We start from the raw sequence: 15165 nt of genomic DNA on the forward strand, positions 1-15165 counted from the left end.
TTATATTTACCAAATTAGCTCATATTATGAACATAAAACTATTACTGCTAAAATAAGCTAAGTGTATTGTAAGTCTGTAGAGATGAGTCATCTAGGATCAGAAAAAACCTTCTCATCTACAGAACAACATATACAATGATGCTGGATTTTAGGCAAGACAAAATCCTCACTCATTAGCTACAATCACACTTACAATTCTGCGTTTATGAAAGGACGGGGGTGTGCAGAAAGTACACTTACCTATTTTTGGAATGTTCTCAGAAGCCAAGGTTAAGATAATAAGAGGCTTCTTCTTAAACTCATTAAAATAACCAGAAAACTCTTTCCTCAGCATCACGATTAATCAAGGCTTACCTAGACTTGAAGCTTTCTTTCATGGCTTTTGGTTCTTCAAAACTTATCATAAGTTCCTTTTTTTGATTGGTGGGGGACAGAGACTGAGAAGATTGGAAGAATTTTAAAAGATTATCCTAAAATATTCTAGAGCTTCCTAAGTCTCTAAAATAAAAATATGCTCACTGCTCTTAATTCTCTTGTGTGTGTATGTGTGTGTGTGTGTGTATAAAGAATAAAAATAACAACAGGATATAAAACCTATTTATATACAAATTACAATGTGATTGTAACATTCAATGTTTACTATTAAAAGGAGGATTCTTGTTGAGACTGAATTAGAAAGAGTGGTTAACAGGCCTCATCGAATTAATTTGCATACATTTTCTAATTTAGCAAACTGGAGAGAAATCCTCTTCATAGGTTTCTTGACATTTCATGTGGGCGGTTTTACTTGGATGGTAGCAAGTCAGTCATTTGATTCCACCAAATTAGGCAGGGTATTAGGTTACTGAAAAGAAAAACAATTAAGAAAGGGGTAAAAAAGGTAGGGTGCTTGAGGGGACTGACTCATCTGACTGTCCCAAGTAGACTCCATAAGTATGCAGCTGAAGCATATATTGTAGACTTAGTCTTCATTCTTAATTACCTTTAGAAATTTTTCAATACTTCCCACTATTTAAACAATCTTGTAATTCTTATGTGACTTATAAGGACTCAACAGAGCAGAGATAAATGTTACTTCAAGGCACTACCTGGGACGCATCTGCCATTTTAAAACGGAATAAAAGCTCTTTGGAGATGATATACCTTCTTTGGTGGTCATCAGTGAACCTGCCGGCATCTCCCTTCTCTCCCCTCCAGGCACATGGTAAGGTTGCATCTCCTTGCTCCCTTGAAATGAGGAGTGGCCATGTGACTGGTTCTGAACACAGGGTGTGGCCAACCTGACACGTGTCACAGTGGAGCTTGTGTGACTTGTCAGTGCTCCTTCCCTTGCTAGGGTGACCACTAATGTTACAGAGGGTGAAGGCACCATCGGTGGGGTCCATGGGTGAGAGCGACAGGAGCAGGGTATCTTGCCAAGCGGGGGTGGGCACGGAGCATCAGAAAGAAATGAGCTGTGTTACTACGCTGAGCCACTGAGGTTTCACGGTTGTTATCCATCATCCAGCCCGTCCTCACTAATATACCTGCCTCGCCAGGAAAAGATAGAATCCAGGTGGTGAGTTTTTTGCAAAGACAGAGAGACGCAATACGCTGGGTGGCACAGTAAAATTTATTTGTCTTTATGATTTACACACAGTAATTAAACACACAAAAGACCAAACACGGTCAAGATGGCCATATGTAGCTTCGGAAATGACTGGTCCCAGATCAATCACGCAAACCTTCATTCAGCTTAGAAATGAGTTTCTTTTTAATGGTTTTAATCTTTTTATTCAGTCCCCAAGGCTTGTACAGTTCAGTACAAATGTTTCTGCTATTTTGTTATCGTCAGGCACATGATGTTTACCAATTCCCAGGAAATAAGTGAAATCAACAAAAAAGTCCTGTGACAATTGAGCACGTTTTCACAGGAATAAATTTGATGAGCATATTACAGTTTGATACAGTTTAGCTATCAGACCTACATATGAAACATGAAACAAATTGCATTTGTTTTAAGGATTTATTTCTTTTAAAATATTTACCACACTTTTTTGTGCAAGAGTTCCATTGATTTCTTTGGTTTTAAACATTATAGCTCCATGTGATCTAAATATAGTTTTATTTGTACCAAACATCAGGAATAAAAACATTAAACAAAATTTCAGAAGGTAAAAATGGAATTATTGCTTCAGTATAAAAAAATGTCTGGCCCATTTGGGTACTATTGCTATTATTGCTTTGCTTCTATTGGAAAACTATCCTGGAAATCAAGGAATGTACCCCCATAGCTCCCTGCTGAAAGTATAATTTGGTTGTACGTTATCATCTATTATTAATGTGCCCTACCTTCACCAAAGCTATCCTGATCTCGTCCTTAAAAACAAAACAAAGTGAAACAGCATAAATAAATAAGCTTACGTAGGGGATACAATAAATAAGCTACCAGAAATAAGAATAAAGAATATTGTAACATAAAGCCCTTCGGTGCTGTACAATTAAACAATGGCTTCAGATTTTCAAGGTCTCTAAACACAGCTTTTGTTTTATAACACAGTTTTAGTGCTGGTATGCAGCTGACAGATCTAGAGAAGAATACCTTTCTGTTGTTTTCATTACCTAAGAATGAAAACATAGTGGCTATAGTTGTAAATTCTGCCCTGTGGAAATTTACTAGATAGGTACCATTGTCAATTTTGGACCGTTGCCTAGTTGTAGAGCACAAATCTTAGGGATTAAAAAAAACCCAATAATAATATTCCTTCAATTCTTAGTGGTTTCTTGGTCTCCAGAATAGTTATAGAAACAAACAGGGAAGAAATCAGACTCAAAAGTTTTGCTGCCTTCTTTTCTTCGCATCCATTGCATCCAGAATGGGTTGTCTTTTCGCCGTGTATCGTTGACGAAGCTCTTCTATTTCTCGTTCCATCATGGGGTCCAGTGCTTTTAACCGCATCTGTAGTTCTTCTAGACTTAGATTTTTTAACTAGAAACAGAAAAAAGTGAAGATATCAATACAGTATAAAATTATCTACAATAGGCTAAAATCTAATGGGGTTTAGCATGGATATTTCAGCAAACTCTCTACAACGTCTTTGAAATATGGTTCAATAACTAAAACAGGAATTCCTTCACTAAAGAACCAAAAAGCCACGCCTTATAAGAATCTTAAGTAATTCTGCAACAAAAGCAATAAAAAAACCTCTGCTTTTAGGAAAGAACAAATGAGAAAAATAAGCAGATGAAAAGTATTAGTTTTTTAAAGAAGGGCAGAAAAACAAATCCACCATTGCCAACACACGGACTTTCAGGATATGCTCCGGATATATTCACTCTAACCTCTCACATCCTCGCCAGCTCTGGAGCACTGTCATAATTGTGAACACTTGCAGAGATCACCCAAGAATGTGACAAGATTGCATGCAGGTTAAATTACCCATTCTATCCTGCATTTTACCAATTGCTTAAATTTTAAGTACTTGGTTAATCAAAAAATTAAATTACCTAGAATACTTCTATCCCAAACATTTTGATACAATAAGGTTTTTAATTTATTCCTCAAAATATCCCAAGCCTGATATATTAGTGACGAGTAAATTCCGACCTGCTGGTCAATTTGAGAATAAACTATCAGCTTTTCACCACATACATTATAGTTTGACGATAATGATGTGATTTGACTAAATGATCTAGTTTGACCACAGTGATTCAGTTCAATTACTCTGGCTTCCAGAGACAACACTAGCAATCCTTTACTGGTTTTCTGTATAACAGGAGGTGAGAGGCCTCAGGTCAGGGGGATGAAATCCATTCTACATAACAGGATCTGTGGCATGCTGAGCTTTACTGTAATTATTTATATGTGAAAAAAGCAGGGCGCCTGGATGGCCCAGTTGGTTAAGGGTCCATCCTTGGCTCTCAGGTCATAATATCGCGGTTTGTGGGTTTGAGCCCTGTGTCAGGCTCTGTCCTGATAGCTCAGAGCTTGGAGCCTGCTTTGGATTCTGTGTCTCCCTCTCTCTCTGCTCCTCCCCACTCATGCTCTGTCTCTCTTTCAAAAATAAATATACGTTAAAATTTTTTTTATATGTGAAAACAGCAAGATATGGATTATCTCCTGAGAAACATATTTTAAGCTGCCCTGAAATATATAACCTAACACTTGGGCTTTATCTTACTAACATTTAAAAAAAGTCTAAAACTTTGTCTCATTCAGAAACTATTAAAGCAATGGTGGCAGGTAAGTGGTTTTAAAAAATCTGTTAAACCACAGTGATTTACAGAATGCTATTACATATTCAGCATCTTGGTAGGTACTGTAAGGAAAGCAAAGAAGCACTGAACTATTTCCTTGCCTTAAGAAACTTGCCAATTGGGGCACCTGGGTGGCTCAGTCTGTTAAGCGTCTGACTTTGGCTCAGATCATGATCTCATGGTTCATGGGTTGGGGCCCACATCAGGCTCTGTGCTGGTGGTGCAGAGCCTGCTTGGGATTCTCTCTCTCTCTCTCTCTCTCTCTCTCTCTCTCTCTCTCTCTCCCTCCCTCCCTCCCTGCCCATCCCCTACTTGCACTCTCTCCCTCTCTCTTTCTCTCTTAAAAAAAATAAAGGAAACTTGCATATTAGTCAGAAGGGTGAGATCAGCAACTAGAAACATGTGGGACTGACACAAGACCCTACTGCCTATAGTACAGATTGAGTGCAGTGAGAGGTTCTTAAGTCCATGAATAAGCTTCTCAGGTACCCAATTTCGCAGGTTCAGTGTACATTTTCCTGGGGACAAATCTATTGCTTCTTGCTCTTTTTTTTTTTTTAAACAGATTCCCAACAAAAAGAGAGAAGCGTCACTAAGCTGATCCCTTTTAGGGGAGCAGGGACCATGCTGGTCCTTGAAAAGGGGGGTGTCTCAGAGATGAGCAGGGCCCTGAGGAGGAAGCTCCACCATGTTGAGGAAGGACTATGGTTGCTGCAGAACCAGGGGCTGGTGGGGTCCCAAGCTAGGCAAAGCAGGGTTTGGACTTTAGGGAATCATGATCTGCTCCACAGCAGGAGAATTCCATGAGAGTAATTCAGACTTGGTCTTAATACGATAACACTTGCAGCATTTTTTTGTTTTAATAAGAGAACTGTCTTTGGTTATTTTATGAGCCAAATCAGAAAGTGCTCTCATTACTTTATAGTCAACATGTCAATTTTAACCAAAAATAGCATTTTTCAGCTTGATCCTCCACTTTCCTCACCTTACCTGGCCCTAAATTACTCTTGGTTCTAAAAAATCCATTCTCACTGAAAAAGATTTGTCACCACTGAGGATACTGAAAAGAATGAGTCACAGACTCTGAAGTAAATTCAAAAGAGGCGTTCCAAAAATATAGGCATGACAGTGTTACGGGAAAGAGTATGTGGGCTCCCAGGATGATGATTCTGAAGGTGAGTACCACTTGCCTTGGTGTATGAAAAGTTCTGCTGTATACGTATATATAATAATATATATATACAATATGCCCTGTCATAAAAAGAAGCTACCTTACTATATCACACCATTACAGGCATTTATATTATCATGCATTGTATCTTATCATATTCTTCATTAATTTTTAACCCAAGTACTAATCATGCCACTATTAATATGGCTAAATATGTTCAAATCTCTGGGAGGATAAAGAATAAGCCAATAGGGGACTTCAGAACTTTCTGAACTGGACGAACAGGTGATGGGGGGGGAGGGATGAAGAACCGATTAGACACCACACAGGGCCTTGTTTCCCTAAGAAAGACAGGGCACCTGGGTGGCTCAGTCGGTTAAGCGTCCAACTTCAGCTCAGGTCATGATCTCGTGGTTTGTGAGTTCGAGCCCCGCGTCAGGCCCTGTGCTGACAGCTCAGAGCCTGGAGCCTGCTTCGGATTCTGTGTCTCCCTCTCTCTCTGCCCCTCCCCTGTGCGCGAGCGCTCTGTCTCTGTCTCTCAGAAATAAATAAATGTAAAAAAAAAAAAAATTAAAGAAAGACGCGTCCGGGTGCTGTCTACATGAGATCCCATTTCACTTTTTGTCTCTTTTTCAGTCCACACTAATCTTCCCATCTCTGAGTTTCAATATAACATTCATAATTTAAACAACACAATTTAGTATTTGATTCTAAATTTATTTATTATTATTTTGCAATTGACTTTTATGAATGAGTTTCAGGTCTCCCTGTCAGATATTCTAAAAAATATTTAAACTTTAGATACTGTAAACACGGTTAGAAATTATCAAACTGGGGGCGCCTGGGTGGCGCAGTCGGTTGAGCGTCCGACTTCAGCCAGGTCACTATCTCGCCTTCTGTGAGTTCGAGCCCCGCATCGGGCTCTGGCTGATGGCTCAGAGCCTGGAGCCTGTTTCCGATTCTGTGTCTCCCTCTCTCTCTGCCCCTCCCCCGTTCATGCTCTGTCTCTCTCTGTCCCAAAAATAAATAAAAACGTTGAGAAAAAAAAATTAAAAAAAAAGAAATTATCAAACTGTACTGCTAAATACCATGGCATGAGGGTGGGTAAATAGAAATACAGAAAAAAATGATTCAAAGGAATGGGTTACTCTAAGATTAGGAGAAATAGCATCAAGGCAAAGGAAAACAATTTTTGCATTAAGATATTCCTATAAATATCTTATACTACCTTACTGGGGCAAATTACCAACAGTTTATAAATATTATATTACAGTAATGGACTAAATTCAGAGAAAGAAGCTACTTAGAACAAAGTTTTCCTCAATAGACTTGTATATTTTCAATATGTAAAATGTGTGACGAACAGGTCTGTGATGTTGGAGAATCATCCAGGACTGTTAGGGAATTAGATGTTCCATATAAGAAAATTTATGAAGTATCTAAATCTTAGTTTTTTAGGTGGTAAAAACTTTGTTTCAACTGTTTTGAAGAGAAAATCTTTATGAAGTACTTTACAGAATATGCCGGCTTCTAAAGGAGAGGACACAGGACTTAAAGCAATCTTTCCTTAATGATGAATCCCCATTATTAATTTCTACTCCTAATCTATGCCATGTATTAATTTCCTCTCTCCTTTTTGGCTTTTTATCTTCATTTGAGAGAAAGCTATCAGCTCCTTTTCATGACCCTCATTAGATGGATATCATTCTCTCTTTACATAGTTTGTTCATCTATTGGGAACCAGAAAAGTGATTGAACGGTCCTAGAAAGCATTACACTAAATAAAAATAAATACGTTAATGACGGCTTGAGGCTGTTTTAGGAAAGACAGAGCATGGTTCTAGTGCTGAAGCTTGTACCACCTGTTTCTAGTGTTTTTGTTTTTTAAAAAAATTGATTTCAGATTTGTGGCTCTGTAAGGTTGAAGTTACAGGAAATCTGACATCTATGTAAGAAACATACATAGTCACATTTTCAGATGAGCTGTCAGAGAACTCCAGAGTACTCGTTTATTAAAATATTTATTGATAATTTCTATGGACCAAGCATGTGGATACAGAGATGAATAGAACACTCTACCTCCCACAGAGAACTTGCAATCTAGCTGGCAAGACAGGTCCACACATGGCTAATTGACTGAAGGATGGGTAAGCTGAGAAGATGGCAAATAGGACAGGGCAGAAGGGAAGCAGCATGAATAGAAATGTATAAGGTACCCAAATGCTCCATACTTTTGGAGACCTCAGCTGGCTGCTGGGATGTGGGGCGGATCCATGGGGGGAGGGGTCAGGAGAGGAGACAGAAGGAGACAGGAGACCTTTAAGCATGTTGCTACAAACTTTCTGTAGCGAAGAAGGAAATGCTAGATAATTGTGAACATAACTGGTGACATGATCATATATGAGATAGAAAAATGTACCTACTAGCAGGTATAGAAAATGGAATACCATGGGTGAAAATGGAGGCAGGAAGGCCTGTCAGCAGGTTACTGCACAGTCTAGTGAGAGGATGAGGCTTGGACTAGGAAAAAGGAAGTGGAGACTCAGAAGAAGGGAGGGATCTGAGAGACTTGGAAGTAGAACTGATAGGGCTTTCTTTGTTGACTGGTTGATTACGAAGGGTCAGGAAGAAGGAAGGGCTAGGATGATTCTGGCTTCAAGCTAGGGTGATGGGGTAGAGTTATCATTAAAAGGTACGGGAGTAGATCACATGGCATTTTAGTCCTGCTGAGTTTGAGAAATGAACAAGGCATCAGGGTGGAGACATTAGATATGGATTATAATTTGGAGTTTTGGAGTTCAGCAGAGAAATTAAAGCTACCGATTTAGGGAATCATCAGCATTTAGGCTATAACCGAAGCAACTGATGAAGATCAGATTATCCAGGACAAGGTTTTCTCCTTGATCTTACGATCTATGGTATCCAACAAAAAATAATCCCCAAACTGTAGCTTTTGTTGCCAGAGGCTCTTCTCGTTTTGTTAATAGAAGAGAAATATCAGTAGATTTTTAAATAACTGGATCATGGTGTCATCTAGACAAAAAAAAAATGTGAATCTAACTGGTAGAAGTTTTCACTTTTTATACAGTGGGTATGATTTTAGACATGCACTTCTGGCTGAGTTCTGACTTATGATAAATCCTAATAACATATATTTAGCATTCTGCATTTCTGTAGCTACCAAGCCTCACAGGGCATGAAAATGATTGTGGGGTTGGGAGAAATGGGGCAGGAGCAGCTTTTCCAAGCTCTTGGAAAGCACTACTGCTCGACGGCTTAGTAGTAAATAGGGTCACAAACCAGATAAAATTTTATGGAGACTCATAATGACAAACATGGTCCTGTAATATTAAACAATTCCACTATCATCCTTTTAAAATACTAATCCAAATGAAAACAATTTTGGGGGCTAATGAGGATAATACAAGAAGGAAAAGTTGAGCTTTCTGAATTAGTATCAATATTACTGTGACAGAAGTTTCAGTCACTAAAATTAGCTTTCTTGAAAATCTTCACAAAAAGGAAGGGAAATCACTTCAGAATTTTTATGTTTATGGATCAACAGAGCTTGTGGTAAATTGACTTGAATTTATATATTTTTAAATATAGCAAAGAAATGTTACTTACGAACCATCTTTCTACAATACAAGGAACACAAAGTAGCTATATTACCATAGCCATCTGCCAGATGACTAATTCCAAAATAAATGCAGAGTAAACCATAGTTGTCAGTTTAGAGTTCTGTAAGTGAAGTCAGTGAAGAGAATTTTAGGTTATGCGTACATTGTGGTTATGGCTGTATGTGAACAAATGTATAAAAATGAATAACTCATCTCGAGATGGCTTTTATATGTTGTAGGCTAATTCTACTTAATAACATTTGATTTTGAATTTAATGGTAACACAGAACTTGCACAACGAACGATGATTCTTAGATTTTCAGATCTTAACATTCTGAGAGAAAACTGTAGTTTGACAACTGTGACGAACATCAAGGATATATAACTTCATTAAGTGACTAAATGAGTGGGCGTGCGGTAACAGGAAGGCCTTATCAGCAAAGACAGAACTTCTTCAAATTCACAGCCACAGAAAAGGAGATGAGTTTCAGGACAATACTGTTTTATTACCCGAGGCATGTTTTTCTATTCACAAGAATGTTTGCTTCTCTTGAACATTTGAAATGACAAGTATCAGGGGGCAAGACATATTAAGGACAGAGAAGAAAATCAATTGCCATAAAAAGAGTTTAAACTGAGGTCAGGTAAATTGAATCATATGAGCCTCAGAGAAACACTTTGTGAATCTGGGATTATTAAACACCACTGGATATGAACAAACCATTGTTTAACAGGAGCATAAACTATAAGGTTGGGTTATGAGTTAAACCTCACACAATCTTACTGCAAATGAAAACCTCAGAAATGATCTATTTTAGCTTCCTCATTTTGGGTGAGAAAATGGGAGCCAGCTTGCTCAAAGTTACAATGTTGGTTGATGGCAGAGATACAATCTGACCTTGAGGCCAATGCATTTTTTCATTATAACAACTTTGATGCATATGTTTTTTAACGTTTACTTATTTTTGAGAGAGAGAGAGAGAGAGAGAGAGAGAGAAGTAGGGAGGGAGAGAGGGAGAGAGCGTATGAGTTGGGGAGGGGCAGAGAGAGAGGGAGACACAGAATCCGAAGCAGGCTCCAGGCTTTGAGCTGTTAGCACGGAGTCCGATGCAGAGTTCGAACTCACGAGTTGTGACATCATGACCTGAGCTGAAATCGTTTGCTTAACCGACTGAGCCACCCAGGCGCCCCAAGTTTGATACTTTTAATTAGCACTGCCAGAGTGTTCAAAATGTTATGACACCATGAATAGGAAGGGTGTGGTGCTAAGAAATTTCCAGGGTCTTCAACCTGAGCTGAAAGGGAAAATAGCTGAAAGGGAAAATATTCAACTAGGAAGATCACAGTGAAGAGAAAACGTTGCATACGATATTTTTATAAAGCAGTTTTTTTTTTTTACAATGAAATAAACTGCAGAAAGTCAGCAAAAGGTAGAAATACCATTTTCTTTAAGTTTCAGGACACTCGGTAGACTAGACTTCCCACCTCTTATAGAAAGGCTGTTTAAAACAAGTGAAAGAGTTTAAATAAAAACCCTAACTTTTAAAGAATAATTAGAAGAGCAGATGGATTGCCTGTAAGTTAAAAAAGTCAAAACCACTTTTCAATAGAGGTCAGCATTTGTTTGAAAATTGGTATAGTTTGGGACATAAGTGACAGCTTGACCACGCAGCCCATTTTGTTAATAACTGTCCTGGATTGTCACATTCCATCCAGGAGGTTGGGAGGATTACAGATCACTACCCAGCAAAACCATATTTCTTAGTAGCCTTTAAAAAAGAAAAAGCAAGTCCAAATAAATGATATGCAAATGAACAGCTCCCTTACTTACTAGCTCTTGCCTGATGCAGGGGCACAGACAACACAGTGGTGTGAGAACACAGAAGGTAAGATTAAATCTTAAAACTGATTGTTTTGATAGCTCACTCTTTTAATCGTTAGAATTACTTCTGAACTCTATGAGAACCAGAAAAGCTTCTAGTTACTGACCATTAAGAGTTGTCAGTAACGTCAGAACTTTCTGCAAGTTTATGTATCCAACCTACTACAAAAACCTAATGGGGGCGCTGGGGTGGCTCAGTCAGTTGAGCGTCCGACTTCGGCTCAGGTCATGATCTCGCAGTTCGTGGGTTCGAGCCCCGTGTCGGGCTCTGTGCTGACAGCTCAGAGCCTGGAGCCTGCTTCGGATTCTGTGTCTCCTTCTCTCTCTGTTCCTCCCCTGCCCACGCTCTGTCTCTCTCTCTTTCAAAAATAAAGATTAAACAAAAAATTAAAAACAAATGTAAAAACCTAATGTATTGTATTCAAGTGATAAGAGTGAATTACTTCCTAAAATAGTATCTTAAGAGCTCTCTGAGGAAAACACTTAGATTTTTATATTATTTTGTCAAAAACAGTCCCAATTACATGAGAGGTTTTTTTCAAAAGTCTTACTCTCTAAAAACAGCAGAAATAAGATTATGAAGTTTTAAAATGCATAAATGTGATAACATTCAAGACTCAACGGGTCCATGAGTTGCTGCTATAATCAGTCTGTCAAAATAAACACGACACCGTCACAATGAAGCAAATGGTCTTATATGTTAATGTTAACACATTTAGTCAAATAGTCAATCAAGAAAATCCTGTACAAGGTTTGCTGTGTTTACTGGGAAAACAAACTCTTCCTAGCAACTGTTTAAATCTCACAGATGCTACAGACCTTATTAGTGGCTTGTGATTAAAAAAATATGGATTGTTAATACCGTATCCTGACTCATCTATTCTCCCATCTGCTAGCAATTCTAACAATATGAACTATCAACAGAATGGCTAACAACAATAATTTTCTATGGCAATTTTGATGCTGAATTGCCTATAGCATTTTATAGGATTTACCAGTGCATGCCTCAGACTGTTTTGAGTTGTTTGTGGCCTGGAGCAGTATACTCCTTTTCCCCCTAATATTCCATTGTAGCTCAAATTTTTACTGTGTTGAATGGAATCGGGGTCGGTTTTACAAAACACTGTTCACAGAGGCTGCCACACTCATTTTGCTAACAGTGAGAGTGGGGAATGCACCAAAATACTAGCAAAAATCCAGTCAAATCTGCCGATTAGTTTAGATATATATAAACAGGTAAGGGGCCTTCTTCCCTAAGACTGAACAACAGGGATAATAGGTATGACACTTGTTCAAAAACCATTGAAATACCAATGTATTAAGGCATTTCCTGATTTCATTTCCAGACTGAGAAGAATACACAGACTCTCAAGTCAATCCAAACTAGTATGAAGCCTGTTAAAGAAAGACATGCAGATACATTTAAAATATGGAGTAATAGGGAGTTATAAAAATAACGAAGACTGTGATAATTTCACACTTGACACACTAAAGAATAAAAATGGAATTCTTCACTGTAAAACATGCCCTTAAAAGCTACATTCACATTAATCTACTAGCAGAACCTTCTTCCCAAAACAGACACTATTTGGAGAGAGAATTACATGCAACCTTGTTTGAGCTGAGTGGCCCCTGTCTACAGCTGACTGACTAAATGACTATAAATATTTCAGGACTCTAAAGAGAAACTGCCATGAAGCATTTGTTTAACCTCAGGGCATCTAAAGTAAATTTAAGACACTGAGATTTTATTTTCATTCCCAAAGAAAAGGGAGAAAACCACTTCTTGTGGATATCAGTGGAGGAGAAGAGAAAAGTGCTGACTACTAATCATTTACAATGTGTTAGACACTGTCCTACGCTCTGGGCATGAAGTCATTTAATCCTACCAATTACCTTATGGGGTAGATATTATCAGCCCTATTTTAGAGGTCAGGACACCAGGAGAGCCCAAGTGACCCACCACAGGTCTCTCAGCTAGACGTGTTCATGCAGGCACTCACAGCCCACATCGAACCCACTAATAGAAGTTGGGATTGGAGTCTACTAAGAGCTGTTTCCTAGGTCTCCCAAGATCTACAAGCACTTCAAAATCCAGAAATCACATAAAACAGTTCCTGACAGATTGTTCAGAGATTAAAAGTAGGGAAGCACTGCTTTTAAAAATCCCAGCTTTCCTCTCAATGGAGTATTTTATTTATAAGTTATTGTTGTATTTGAGCTATAATCGGCCTTATGAAATAAGTGATATGTTTAAGCATTTTTAATTTTATCAGCTCTCTAGCAAAATAAATGCATTCCTACATAGTGATTTGGGATAGATGCCATCATTTTATCAATAAGAGAAATGCCAAGACAAAACCAACAAGACATGTCCCCTTGATACAGAAGCAAGACTTGGCTTGTGCCCATTCAGATTGTCCGCCCGATGCTCTGGTGTTGTGTTCAGCTGGGATCTCCCCATGAGCTGCAAGCTGGTAAGCATCCCTATCATCACCCTGATCTGGAAAACTTGAGCCACCCATGTGAAAAAGGAATGATGACATTTCAGTTGCATTCCTTAATGGCAGCTGAATACCCATTCCTTCTACGCTTTTCGGTTTCTAGTAGTAGTTTTGTCTGCTAAAAATATCAGGGAGGAGTTCATTCCTGCATAGCCCTGCTATACTGTAAGCTGCTCTAAAATTCTAGGCCCAATACAACAAAATCTGAGTAACTTAAAACCAAATTACTAATTAAATCTTTCCAGATCTATTAAGGGCCAGATGAAGAAGTTCTATTAGCTTTGATGCCTTCTCTTAGCGATTCCAATGAATACTTTGAATATCTTAAAACATTGATTAAGCCATAAATGAGATTAACAAATTGAGTGATTAACTTTGTTTATATATTTTATTTCTTTAAAAATTAACTTTATGACTAGTATGGAAGATAATAAACATTTACAAAAACAGTCCTTGGGGAGGCTGGGTGGTGCAGTCAGTTAAGCGGCTGACTCTTCATCTGGGCTTGGGTCATGGTCTCGCGGTTCATGGAGTCGAGCCCCACGTCGGGCTCTGCGCTGATGGCACAGGGCCTGCTTGGGATTCTGTCTCTCTTTCTCTCTACCCCTCCCCAACTTGTGCTCTCTCTCTTTCTCTCAAAAATAAATAAACATAAAAATATTTTTTTAAATTACAATTTTTTTTTATAAAGTCCTTAAAATATATCTGCAACTAGTTTATTGGGCAGTCAAATCTTTGTGTAACCATTGTATAAACTTAAAAGAGTTTCATTTTTCTCCACTCATACTTTTTCAGCTGTACTAGGCCAAATTTCCCTGACACATCCCTTAAGGAATCTTGGACAGATCTCACTGATTTCTGGTCACTTTTAGTTATTAAAAGTCCAGGCTAATTATAAACTTCAATGTCATATTAATGATAAACTTTGTTCATTCCCTCAGTATGGGCTTGCACAGACCAAGAGGCTTACAGTGGAAAGAGAGGATGCCTGCATCTAGAACCTTCTTCCCATCTCTTTTCAAGGTCTAGCTCCTCTGGTGCTGGGAGCTGGGAAGGAAACCGGGATCCTGTGATGGGAATGGTTACTTGTTGGTGGAAGGAGGTTTCAGTCCTGCTCTGGTTTGGTTGATTACTGGTGGTTTGTGACTAAGGAGTGTGTGTGGATTTCCTGACAGGGTGGGCAGTACTATCGTGGTGCTCACCCCTCTTGAGAGCAGCTCTCTGGGTGAGGTATTGTCTCCTCTGGCCTGGAAGCCCCCTTGGCAGCATTATGATGTCTGACCTCCATGTTTAGAGCCACAGAGATTGCAGAGGTTGTTCTCTATACTTTCCAGGGGCCACCAGGACCCAAGGAAAGGGAGAGATACCCTAGTCTCTTCTTTCCTAGAATATGCCAACATGACCCCGGTTACCCTGCAGGCCTTGGCTCCACCTACAGAAGTCTGCTACCTACAGAACTCTTTGCGAGAGACACGGACATCGCTCTCTCTCTTATTCCAGGCATCTTTTCCTTATGTCTATGTTAATATGCCCCCCAGACTCCCAGAACTTCCCCACTGAGTTCTGCTCTAGTGGCACGTCAGTGGGTTTGCTGGTTCAACCAGCTTAGCGAGCAGCTGGCTGGGATACTAGATGCCAGTCTCCCTTTCCTGCAGGCACCACCAATTTGTGACTGGCTCTCTGGAAGACATCCCTCCACCCCTGACTTTAGTCGAAGCAAGAAGAGAGCTACGTTCTTCTTCCACTAGACCA

At 39.0% G+C, this 15165-nt stretch overlaps 1 protein-coding gene and 2 long non-coding RNA genes across 3 annotated transcripts in view; 1 reads left to right on the forward strand and 2 right to left on the reverse strand.

Annotated features, from left to right (window-relative positions):
• Positions 1–617: 617 nt before the first annotated feature.
• On the reverse strand, positions 618–1338 carry LOC125156406 (uncharacterized). Its single transcript, XR_007148590.1, has 2 exons — positions 1144–1338; positions 618–844 (listed from the first exon to the last, which is right to left on the reverse strand). It is a non-coding gene; the product is annotated as an uncharacterized LOC125156406 (long non-coding RNA).
• Positions 1339–1391: 53 nt separating this feature from the next.
• Positions 1392–14878, forward strand: LOC125156408 (uncharacterized). Its single transcript, XR_007148591.1, has 4 exons — positions 1392–1558; positions 13298–13386; positions 14355–14436; positions 14801–14878. It is a non-coding gene; the product is annotated as an uncharacterized LOC125156408 (long non-coding RNA).
• The window catches only part of STK3 (serine/threonine kinase 3), a 282030-nt gene continuing 268459 nt past the window's right edge, over positions 1595–15165 (reverse strand). The window contains 1 exon segment of the mRNA XM_047842418.1: positions 1595–2968. Within this exon segment, the coding sequence (XP_047698374.1) occupies positions 2810–2968 (159 nt within the window). The 3' untranslated portion in view covers positions 1595–2809.

Source organism: Prionailurus viverrinus, chromosome F2 (genome assembly GCF_022837055.1).
Source record: "Prionailurus viverrinus isolate Anna chromosome F2, UM_Priviv_1.0, whole genome shotgun sequence".
NCBI lineage: Eukaryota > Metazoa > Chordata > Mammalia > Carnivora > Felidae > Prionailurus > Prionailurus viverrinus.